A 13,054-nucleotide genomic window follows, 5' to 3' on the forward strand; every position below is an offset into this window, starting at 1 on the left:
TTATGGCTGAAAATAACAAGGGAACTATGTTCGAATTCTGATACCTCCATGTTTATTGGACCAATCAAAATAACATTTAATCTAACCATATCCAATTTTTAAGGAATTAACCTAAATACATTCAAATCTAAATCATATGATAATAATTTTTTAAGTAGTTTAGTGGCTAAAATTTTACTTTTTAAGATGAATAAGTTAGAATACTAAAATTCTAACCTCAATCCTATATATTATATGCAATATATGTCTCAACATGGACAAATTGTATGATAATTTAATCTTTGAATTGAATAACTTTTACAATAAATCCAATCCAATTCAAATAAAACTTTGAACTCGCCTAGATAAAATAATGATGAAAAATATGATTACATGATAAGAATGCAAAGTAAAATACAGTAAGATTTTGGACACTGTTCTTTTTTCAGCTGAATGGATCCACATCCATGAGATATTTTCTTTTAATTAATATATATATTATATAGGAGTATATATAATATAATTAAGCTGCCCACTTAATTATAAAATCAAACAACTATACGTGTTTATCCATTGAATTGGGTAAAGGACACTCCTCTCATCCCCCACATGAAAGATGGAACAACCATATAGTTATTTGTTATATTTGTCTGTACTAACAATAGAATAATAGGAGAGTTTAACTTCTAATGGCAGATTTTTTTTCTTAAAAGAAAATACAATTTTGTAATCACCTGATCTACAAATACAATGTGAGATTAGCTGTTTCCTGTTCAATTTTAGAAAAGGTAGGCCCTGATTGAATCACAGTAAATTGATATTTTGATAAGCATGTAACTGTCCTATTCTATATAAAATAAGCTGCTTGGAAAAGAAAGAAAAACTGGTCCAAAATTAGTTTGAAACTTTGAAATATACCTATTTTAACAAGTAGCTGTATTAACACACGTTTGATACACACTCATACCTTCAAGTCCATTGACAAAAAAAAGAAGAGAGCTTATAATTATAATCCATATACCGTTATATATACTTATATATCAATAGTTAAATGTAGATTTACATATAGTTACATTGCATGTGTTCCAAAAAAGAAGTTACATTACATGTTACGGCCATTAGATCAGAAACAAAACAAGTAGGAAAAAACAATACACAAAGGTTGTTTTCGGTCTCTCTCTTCTACTAGGGTTAGGGTAGGTAGTTTCTCGGAGTTTCTAGTTAATTAGACGCATCCGACAAAAGAGAATAAGGCCATTATTATTGTTGTTACAACCTTTCGCATTCTACCCCGGTTAATTATAACTATATACTAGTAGTAACATACAAGTCACATTCTCATGAATGCATGTTTGGACTAATAGTGAGTATGACTGAATGGGACATATCGGTACACAACTTTAACAAAATTAAGTTTTACTATAACTTAAGGAAGTCACATTATTTCGTCAAATTCACTGGTCATCCAAACATGCACTGAGCCTCAATTAAAAAGCACCGATCAACGTTGACATTGATTCTTCCGTTATTCTTCCACCATTAACCACCACCTCATCTTCCTCCTCTTCCGCCTCCCACATGAAGTGGGCATAGGATCCCAACACCGTGCTGCATTAAAAAACCACAATTATTAGTTGAATTTAATTCATATAGTACATTATTAGTGTGTAACTTTTATTTTACATTATAAATCAATCATAATTGTCAAATGATCTAAAAATTTGATTTTTTTTTTATATGTTACCCTTCCGTTCCCAAAAAATAGGTCTGATAATCTAAAGTCAGGACGAGTAAGTAAAACATGATTAAAAATTGTTGTTCTAAAAACTCGAATGATTGCACTTGAGTTTCACTAAATAAGATGTTATAGTTTTGGGATGGGGGGATCTCTCCCATACCCTCTCTTGACATTTCATCCATCCATTTCTTTTTTATTACATTTAATTTTTATTTTATTAATAAATTGTGGAAGGTATGGATCAACACTTGAGGTCCTTCGGTCAAAATTGCACCGTAGAGGATCATAGTTTTGTAATCTCAAATTAGAGTGATCAAGTCCACAAGTCGGTAAAATGATCATTAATGTTACTTTAATTATTACTTGGAGATGAATGTATAATATACCTATCATCAGGAGCAACATGAATTGCTTGATCAAAGTAAGATTTAGCTCTTTCTTCATCTCTATTAGTTTCCCAAATCAACTTCCCATAAAGAGAAAGCAATTCACCATCTTCAGGATTCGCTAGAATCGCTCTTCCATAATATTCCTCTGCTCTCACCATATTCTTCTCCACCTACACAATCACAAATCAAAATTCAAATCACTTCTTTCTTTCTATTTTCGGAAAATAAATTAAGTCAACTATAGAAAATTTTGACTAACCTCGTGAAGAAATTTCCCGTAATTTCTAAGCAAAAGCGCGTCCGTTGGATTTGACTTCAACATTTCCTCATAATACGCGCCGATTTTAATCCTATCGCCGCCATTTCCACCGGTGGTAACTGTCGTGTCACCGTGATCACTTCCACCGCCGAATCCAGTATCCTGTAACGGAAAATATTGCGATCCGATTCGGTTTAGATTCTTTGAAAAGCTTAAATTCTCGATCGGTGAACGAATCGCTGCGGTTTCTGATAAAGATCTGTTGATCCCGTTGGAATGGTTGTCGGTGGAGTGGAAATGTAGTGAAAGCTTTGGTGATTGGATGTGGTGGTTCTTGTCGCCGGCGGTGAAGGAAGCTTGGCGGGAGAGGGAAATTCGAGGTGAACCGGTGTGGACCGGGATTGAACCGGTTCGCATGAGAGAAGCTCTCATTTTTTTTTTTGAGTGAGATTTTGAAGAGGTTTGTTTTGTTCAAAGTTTAAGTTCAATGAAGGTTCCTTTTATGTAATTTATAGAAGAATCTTGGCCGTTAGATGCGCTGAAATGTTGACTTATGAATTTGTTGGGTTATGACACGTGTTGCAGAAGCACGTGCACTCCCATGAGGAGTAGCAGGACTGTAGGAGTAAATTATTTACTATTTATAGTATTTAATTTAATGTTTCTTCGTTAACAATTTTTTTGAAATTTTGTTAGTTTAGGATAAAAAAATAAAATGTTGCACTTATGAAAAATAAAGAATAGAGTAAGAAAAAATGGTATTGGAAAGTGTTTATTCAATTTAGAATGGTTACTTTTAACACAATTTTCTATTTTTTTGTATAGTCAATATATATAACTGATTTATCTAATTGAAATAGTTTAGATCATTTTAAAAATATGATTAATTTTTTTATAGGCCTATTCTCTAAGCCTCTAATATAATTTTTTATATAGTATTTTTTTTAATTTACTTCTTGATAATTTGTAAGTATTTATTCATCAACTAATAAAAACAAGTTATATATATTTGAAATAAAAATTAGTTATAAATTAGTTGTGAATACCACATGCAAAACTATTTACGTAATTTGTTTTCATTGGTTCTAAATTATCAAGAGCAGAGTAGATGTTACCATATTTTATATCAATATTCAATACACATAGTATATGATTAAAATATAGAGTACTCACACTAACTAATGTTATAAATTTATAAATGAAAAAGAAGGCTAACTAAGGTTTCATTCATAGAATAGACTTTTCTATGAGAAGAGGTGCTATAAAAATGCAGTCACGGTATGTACGTGATTACGTGAAATTGGAGACTTCTTAGTGTAGATATTAGGCCACGTAGAGGCTGATACAATACGTTTAGCAAAATGTGTATTACAATCATCAATTAACTTTTTCAGTTTTGGGGAAGGAGGGTTGAATTGTCAATAAATATGATCAACAGTTTTTATTGTTTCCTGGTTAATCATTAAGGTAGTAAGTACTCAACTTTTTTTTTTTTTGCTATATAAAGTACGAGATTCATTAAGGTAGTAAGTACTATTGTTTTTGTACAAGAGAAAACCACTGTTTTAATTTTGTCAAATAAAATCCCGTAGATAGGAATGTGTTATTTCCATGTTCTCCAATGGTTTATAGCGAAAATGGTTTTATGTGACGGTAAGATAGCGACAAAATACGCTGAAAAAGGTCAATTTAAAAATAAAGTGTATGAGATAAGATAAGGTTTATCACCTTACGTCCAATTTTTGCCTTCCTAGATTTCATTTTGACCCAAAGTAAATACTATAGTTTTTGTATTTCAGGTTTTTTTTCTTTCTTCTAAATGTAAGTAAGTTGATGGTAAGAATATGACAGTCATTGGATAAGATAAGGGAGGAGGATAAAAGTATGAAAAAATATAGTATTTAGATTTTATTCTAAATTTGAGGTGTACATTAGATAGCAAACTATATAATATATCAAGTAAAAATATCAAACTATCTAATATTATATAGTTACGTTTTTTTAGTTACTAATTATATAGTTATGTTGTTTGTTTAAAGATTTTTAAAATAAACTACAATATTTCCTCGAGACTGGATTCAGTCTCCGGTTGAAATCTATCAAATTTTCCTCGTGTGTGATCTCAGCCACACATCAGGAGAGAAAGTGTAAAAAATAATATCAATGTTAAGATAATAAGTTGTTGGGCTTTATATTATTGGACTCATTAGGTTTATAGTCCACTAGGTTTTGCTATATAATCTCTTGTAACTCTATTTTATGAAGCTAATGCAATTTTAATATTATGTAACCCTAATTGCTTCCTTTGTTATTCTCTTAGTTTGTATCCTTGATTCTAACATGGTATCGAGAGCTTGTTTCGATCCCCCTTCGTAATATTTGTTGCTTCCGCCCATAAAGTTCCCGATAGTTTGGGAATGAAATCATGGTCTTTTGTTTTTTTGTTTGTCCAGTTTGGTTGTTCTTTAGTTACAAAAAAAATCGAAAAAAAAAAAAGGTTCTGCTTCGCTGAAGGAATGCTTGGTTGAATTGATCTATGCTTGCCGTTGACTAGGAGTTTAGTGATGGATTGATAATTTGTGGCACGTGAGTTCTAATTGGATTGATTGAGATGTTGGTTGCTAATTTGATTGTTGCAAGTGCCGTTATTATGTTATTGAGATTTTGTGTTGATAGTATTGATGTGGTTTACATATGGATATGGTGATGAATAAATGGTTTCGACTCTTCGGCATGTGCCCTTTCGTCAATTTTCTGGTATGGTTTTCTTTTTTGGTCAGTGTTGAAATGTTTGTGGGTGCTCCTTTGGTTGAGTCACTATATCCTTTTTGGTTTATTTGTTTGAGTCCAACTCTGTGTTCGTTGGTTGTATGAGTTCTCGGGTGTTTTGAGTTAGTATAAAAAAAAATAGTTTGATTTGTTGGTTTGCATGTATTTATTTGATTTCGTCGGTTCAGTTTGATTTGGCTTTGTTGTTTTGGTTCCATTTGAATTTGTTTGGATTGGTTTGTTTGGTGAGTTGAATTCTCACAATTTGATTATTTGGTGAGTTGAGTGCTCACAATTCGGTTTCTTTTAATTGATTGTTGGTCTCTCTTGTTTGATTGTTTCTCTTCCCCTTTTTTTGATTCTTCTTTGCTTGATTGTTTCTCTCTTATTGACTTCTTCTGTCTGATTGTTTCCCTCCTTATTGGTTTCTCAGTTTGATTTGTTTCTCTCTATTGGTTCTGTTTGATTGAGCTTATCTCCCTATTGGTTTCTCCTTATTAGTTCTTTTGTTTGAATGCACTTCTCTCTTCTAATTGATTACATTGCACTTCTCTCTGTCAATTCTTCTGTTTGATTGTTTCTTTCTCTCTAATGATTTCTTCCATCTGATTGTTTCTTTCTAATGATTTCGCTTCTCATTGATGATGTTTTTGTCTGGATTCTGTTTGATTGCTTCTCCCGGCTGATTTTCTTATGTTTGCTTCTCTTCGATGAATTCTCTTCTGTTGAATTGCTCCCCTATGTCTGTTCTTCTATTTTGGTTGCTTCTCATTCTATTGATTAATTATTCTGTTTGGTGTTTGGTGATTTAGTTCAGTTTGGATTGGAACAATTTGGTTTGGTAAAGTTTTGATTTGTTGGATTGGTTTGAGATTGGTTCTTCTATATGACGGTTTCTCTCTTTGGAGGCTACTTCTCTCTCGGATGATTGCTCACTTTGGTTGCTTCTCTCAATTGGTTCGGTTGGTTACACTAGTAGTTGGTTGATTTATTTTCTGGGTTAACTTGTAACAAGCTTAAAAGCTTAGTAAGCTTTAGCTTGAGGGGTAGTATTAAGATAAAATGTTTTGAATTTATATTATTTAGTATGTTTTTCGTATTTGTTTTGTTTGACAAACTCACAATGCTTCTTGTTAACGCATCGTGAGTTTAAGGGTAGGTGTTAAGATAATAAGTTGTTGGGCTTTATATTATTGGACCCATTAGGTTTATAGTCCACTAGGTTTTGCTATATAATCTCTTGTAACTCTATTTTATGAAGCTAATGCAATTTTAATATTATTAATAGGCAAATGCTAAATAGTGCCCCCGGGGCACTCTTTAAGCCCTTAAATAGTAAGCTTTTTATAGAATTTTTATCGGAATGCGTAAAGTCAATGCATTGGAAATTGTGATGTTTAACTTTTTAAATAAAAAGTTTCTTTAAATGGAATGCTTAGAGAGTGCCCTGGGGGCACTCGTTAGCAAGACCCTTATTAATATTATGTAACCCTAATTGCCTCCTTTATTATTCTCTTAGTTTGTATCCTTGATTCTAACAATCAAAAAAATAAATGAAACTAAAGTGATAGAATTTATAAATAAATAAAAAAGTGATAGAATTTAAGGGTTGGATTTGCCACTGCTCCCCCTCCGGTAACAATCCAAATCAGAGGGAATCCACTTTCTATTTCCTCTGTTCTTTAATATATACAAGAGACTTACTTAATCTAAATAAATACAACACCAAAACTATATTGTTTATAACCTTAATCTAAACATGCTTAAAAAACAGTTTAATCTAAAAAATAAATAAACAACGCCAAATTTTTTATATCTTTAGAATATATCAAATTACACCAATGTAACTTTAAAATTAATATCCATTGATTTTATTTTGATTCAGTGGCTATTAAAGATTTACTTATAAACTCACATTATTCCATTAATAAATTAAGAAATCTTCTTTTCAATTTTCTTACCTTCCTTTTTTACATTAATAAATTTTAGGTACTTTATTTTTTGCTTCAATCAGCGTAGTAAGTACTTTATCGTAAGTACTTTATTTTTTCTTTCAACCAGCATTTAGAATGATGATATGATATACAGTACTAGCAAAACAATACAGATATAACGTTTCTTAGAATTTGCAAGACTAAATGCAAGGACAATTAAGTTGAAATTACTCATGGATATTTTCTGAAAAATGATGGAAAAAATGAGACTAGCATTTTGAAGATATTGTTGGTTTTTTAATGCTGATGTTATAGTTCTAAGAAAAACCATAAAATTATAATCCAAAAAAAAAAAACCATAAAATTATATAAGCATTTCAAGACACTATCTATCTACTGTGCAGTCTACATAGTTATGTTTCTAGGCTAGTGTTATTATGCACAAGTTACTTAAGTCTTCCATGGTGCACAAGTTATCAATATTATTGTAACGAATTTTATAAAATCGACCGTTTGATTTAAAGTTTATATCGTATAGATCATCCATATTTTTTTTTAAAAAAATCGAAAATTATTTGATATGTTATTGAGACCTATCAAAATTAACGGTTTATGGGTTTTTATTTAATACTGTTAATCTTGATTGATCTCAATAACCTATCAAATGATTCCCGTTTTTTTCTAAAAAAATTATGGATGATATAAACGATATAAATTTTCAATCCAACAATCAATTTTATAAAATTCGTATTCGTTATAATAATATCGGCATCTTGTCTTCCATGTTAGCCAAAGCCATGTTTCTATTATATAAGTTGTACAAATTGTTTACCAAAAAAATTTCTATTAAAAAAAATTATCCTAAAATTTATTAATGCAAAAAAGGAAGGTAAGAAAATTAAAAAATAGATTCTTTAATTTTTTAATGGAAACATGTAAGTCATAAGTGACTATTTAATAGTCATTAGATTAAAATATAATCAATGGATATCAATGAGTGTAATTTTTTAAAAATGGGAAAAACTTAGGAACATTACCTTAGGTACTGTTCATCCTGTTGCCCAATACAATTATAACACGTGTATTATTGTTCCATGTCATACCCATCTCAACTAAACAGTACACCTATGTTTAGTTTTGTTTGGTCATCTCCGTTAATCTTTTATCAATCAAACAAAATAACAATTCAATTAACAAAATGAAAATTCTATGGTACATTTGATAATTTTCAATGTACCGGTACATCAGGTCATTAAAATGATAGGTAAATAAATCTTTTTTAAAATAAATAATTTTTTCTATCATTAAAAATATTATAATAACCAAATATTATTTATCGAAATTGTCAAAAATATAAAATTTGATATAATTCTTCCCCAAGGGAGTGTGTGGGGTGCATTGGCATTGTGGAAATATTCGGGAAAAATGCGGGAAAATTTTGGAAAATACATTCCAAAGTTTTTTTTCAAGGTAAAAATAATCGGAAAATGTGTTCCGGAGTTTTTAATCAAGTGTCGAAATGGAAAAATGGGGGTAGAAAAGATACACGGGCGGTGGGTTGAGAAAAATTCTTTGTATTGATCAGATGTCCAATTAAAAAAGCCCAGATTCAGTTTTTGATATATCCAGGCCTGGACCTGATTTAGTAGTATTAGTAAAGTAAAAAAAATAGGGGGGGGGGGTGCAAAATTAATACATTATAGCAAAAAAAATTGCAAAAAAAATTACAAAAAAAAAAAATTAGGGCCCTGATTTGCAATTTTTTTTTATAAAATAGTAGGAAATTTTCTCATCCCACCCACTCATTTTCTCACCTACTTCCCTAGCACACAAAAAAATTCGGAAAATACGTCCCGAACTGTTTTTTTAGTGTAAAGTTTACACTATAAAAAATTCGGAAAACGTTTTCCGAATTGCTAGGGGGGTAGGGGAGAAAGTGAGTGGATGAGATGAGAAAATTTCAAATAGTAGTATTAGTTAATTAGGGGATATAAAAATTAATATATTACATTAAATTGCAAAAACTCAATTGATAGGCCCATAATTTTTTTTACAGAGTAGTAGTATTAATAAATTATGAGAGCAAAATTTAATACATTATTTAATTGACAAATTTGTTTCAAAAAATATTCGAAGAATGACTCGTCTTAAGTAGCTAGAAAATATTTTATTGTTATTGATTATAATATGAATATTTTGACGTTAATTAACAGGATATTATTTTTTTATGCTATTTGCAATTTAAATTGAGGATACTTTTTTTAAAAATTTTGCATTTTTATTAACGGGCCACTTTTAACATTTGCATATGGCATTCAAAAACTCAGAGCCGACCCTGAATATATCTCTAACCATACCCATGTAAGATATGATTTTCTCTTTAGGTCCCATAAGTCTCTTTCATTGTTTCTGCATTTTCAAAAACACCTCATCAAATTTTAGAACTCAAACGTTAATTTTATAATTCAAGTTATAGAATCTGAACGCCATACACAAAATTTTAGAATTTTACATGTTGAAGTTCAAGAATTCAAAACAACTTTCAGATTTTAGAACTTGAAACCTAATTTAATTTATTTAGATAATTTTGTTTTTTTAAGTTGTTTACATTAATTCTATCTTTAATACGAAGTCAGACATTGCATCTAATATTGTGGATTTCTCTCTAATGTGGGAAGACAGACATTGCACATAAAGTTGTTTATGCTCCTACTTATATGAAGACATACATTGCAACTAAATTAGCTAAAATTGTATATTTTCCCGCTAATGTGAAACCAAATAATTTTTGCAAACTCATCATTACGATGATCCACAATTTTAAGTAATATGTCTAGCTTTGCATCAGTGAAAAAATTTCGAAGAACATCAATGTCTGAAATAGTGTATACAATTTAAGAAAATAAAATTGTGTCAATAAAAATAGGTTTCAAGTTCTAGAACTTCTTTTCCTTTTGATGAGTGCTAACACTCTCTCTTTAACATTCCCTCTCTAATTGAATGATGCTCACATGCTTCTCACCACTTTATGTGAGACTTATTTCTAAAAGTTAACCGACATTAATTTAAAACAATTATAAAATGTTAGAGAGAGTGTTATTATCTTAACATTTGTTTATTTTTACTTTGAAATATGTGTTCTTAAAGTAAGCGCTTTTAGTTTTGTAGAGACTAAAATTATATGCATAAAATTTTTGTAAAAAGTACAATAACAATAAAAATTAAGGAAGGATTAAATTTATAAATTCTCTATTTTGTAAGGATCAAAATCATATTTAATCCATAAAAAAAATTAGACTAATTTATTAAATTTAAAAGAGTTACATTTGTTATAATCCCAATAAAGTCATATTTTTCAACTTTAGTTCCTATAAAAATTTTTCTTATACCTTTTATAGTTCATATACATTGACAGGGACTATAAACACCTATTTTAATAAAAGGTATCAATAAAATGTACTTGCTTTTATAAAACGTATGGACTTGCAATTAATAAAAACATTGATAGGGATCAAAGTAAATAAAAAAAAATAATATTTTATAGGACTAAAAATTCAATAACTCGTCGGTCATTGTCCATTGACTTACTATAAAAAAAAACCATCTATCAACTAGTACTTTTCTAAAATACCCCATCCATTCTTAATTATAAGCAAAAATCAAATTTCCAGATTAATTGAATAACTTATGTAGACCAAATACATCACTTTTTCAATGAATATAAAAAGTGAACTTTTCCTTATAATTAAGAATGAAGGGAGTACAACACAAAAATTATATTGTTCACACGAAGTAATTAATGTTTGTGTCACATTACCTTTGAAATGCATGAATCGATTAACATGACACAGTGAGACATTCATTTACATCTAAAATAACCTACAACCGAAAAAAGGTTGAGCTGATGTCTAGTTTGTCGAGTGTGTGATGACTGATGAGTTGAAGCAACAAACGAAATCGATTTAGCTGAATCTTTTCCACTTTAAAAGAGTCTTAGAGAGATTGTAAGAATGCCAAAATTGGTTAGAGTCATTGATAATAGAAATTCTGCCATAGCAATCAACTTCATGTTCATAAGCTAAGGAGTATCACAAAATGTGGAACACCACATATGTGTGGTAACAATCAAATTTCACACATGTTGGCGCGAGTTTAGCTGAGAAACAAATTAAGTTCTTTTGTTAGTGTAATTATTTAAAGAAAAAGAAAATTGCAATTAAAAGCTATTGACCAAATCTCTAATTATTTTCAAAGTTCAACCATAACAATTTAAATCTGTGTGTTAAAAAGAGACTTGTCATTAGTCAGCATGTAATAATCTTGATCTTGCCCACTGATACAACGCCATCACAATTGAAAGACGAAAAGTTGGAATAAAGTCCAGTTTGGACTATGTCACTTTGGATTTTATTTTATTTTATTTATTTTATTATTATTATTATTATTATTATTATTTTTATATATTAAAATCAGTACATTCAATGTTTTGATTTTTTTTTTAAATAAAAAATTCTACATAAAATCATTACTTTTATTTTCATTTTAATTTCTTAACCAGTGCCCACAAGATATCGGTTAATATAATGATTTTTTTTTGTAAATCGATATCCTCTATACGCAACTGTAGAGACTAATTTCTCGAATTTTGTGAGACCCAAATATGTGACAAACTCTCCCTAAGAGTTTTAATATTATTGCATATCTAAGTCGAAGATCGAACTCAAAATATTGGTTAAATTAGAAGAGATCCACGTCATATTGTCTAAATACTTTTGAGTAATATAATCAATTTTTTTTTTGTATAATCAATTTTTTTATTAAGCCTTCGTTTGAGAATACATAACATAAAAGGGATTATCCACGTTGGGTTGGGTACGTAACAGACAAGAGTGTTAATGAAATAAGTTAAACAATTTATTTATTTATTTATATATTTTAAATTTTATTTATAATTTCTATAAAAATTACATTAAAACTGTTGTTTTATATTAATTTTTTTTACCAATAATAATAAATAATTTATAAATAATTTTAAATTATTCTATATACATTTGTATAAATATTAATGTAAATATTAGTTTAAAATTTATTATTAATGACCGTAAGTATCTCGATACATATTAGTTTAAATATTGGTGCAAATTAGTTTATAGTATTCAACTCTTTGGTTATACAAAGTGTATTATTTTAAGTTATATAATTTAATTGTATAATAATCAACTTTAACGATTGTGGCATAGAAATATGAAATGACATAAAACAATAGGTTTAATTTTTTCAAGTAAGAAGATATGAGTAAAATTGGAATAAAAATTAATAAGTTATAAGTTAATTGAATTAGTTTATCAAAATAAACTATAAGCTAATAAAATTTTGGGTTCTATATATTTTGGTCCAAGATAGAATCTTGTGATGTATCAAACAACAGTAATATGTATGATTTCACATATATTCAATAAGTTATAGTCTTTTCTTTTTTTCCGAATAGAAATTTTGTAGTTTTCTGGATATAGTTTGTTTGTTTGTTAATTTCTTTTTTTGAAATAGAAATTTTTTGAATTGTTGGTGTTTTTTTTTTAGATACACATGTGTATTAATAATAATTTCATATGTTTTCGTTGTTTAACTGAATTATTAAGATAACGATGATTTTTTTTTCCAATAATGCCTAAAAAATTTAGCCACACCGGTAATCCGTGTCTGGGTCCGCCCCTGCTGGAAGAACGGGAAACTCCTCTCGTTAGATGAAGGTGTTTCTTACAATGGTGAAGGGCTTCAACACAGAGGGGATAAATACTTGTAAAAATATTAGCACTCTAACATTTAAGTCAGTATATTGCTCACTACATGAAAACACGAATTTACTAGCGGCCTTTGGCCATCACAAAGTAGGAAAAGTCGCCAGTAAGTAAAGAAATCATACTATTTACTTGCGGTTTACATCCGTCGTAAAAATGACAGTTGTTAAATTTTACCGGCGGCCAGG

General features: G+C 29.3%; 1 protein-coding gene across 1 annotated transcript; it reads right to left on the reverse strand.

The window, feature by feature from the left end:
- Positions 1-985: 985 nt before the first annotated feature.
- LOC123908003 lies at positions 986-2,845 on the reverse strand. The gene is made up of 3 exons (XM_045958497.1): positions 2,366-2,845; positions 2,104-2,276; positions 986-1,587 (listed from the first exon to the last, which is right to left on the reverse strand). Exons 1-3 carry the CDS (start codon positions 2,795-2,797, stop codon positions 1,467-1,469), a joined length of 726 nt encoding a protein of 241 aa, XP_045814453.1. The 5' UTR covers positions 2,798-2,845; the 3' UTR covers positions 986-1,466.
- Between the last annotated feature and the right edge of the window lie 10,209 nt (positions 2,846-13,054).

This window comes from Trifolium pratense, linkage group LG2, assembly GCF_020283565.1.
Source record: "Trifolium pratense cultivar HEN17-A07 linkage group LG2, ARS_RC_1.1, whole genome shotgun sequence".
Lineage (NCBI taxonomy): Eukaryota > Viridiplantae > Streptophyta > Magnoliopsida > Fabales > Fabaceae > Trifolium > Trifolium pratense.

What these genes read in the sequence shown, in the direction of transcription:
- LOC123908003 (XM_045958497.1), bottom strand. Translation starts at nt 2,797, where the DNA reads ATGAGAGCTTCTCTCATGCGAACCGGTTCAATCCCGGTCCACACCGGT. An exon ending in ACGGGAAATTTCTTCACGAG is followed by an intron (nt 2,277 to 2,365) that starts GTTAGTCAAAAT and finishes GTGATTGTGTAG; the next exon opens with GTGGAGAAGAATATGGTGAG. An exon ending in CATGTTGCTCCTGATGATAG is followed by an intron (nt 1,588 to 2,103) that starts GTATATTATACA and finishes TTTTTAATGCAG; the next exon opens with CACGGTGTTGGGATCCTATG.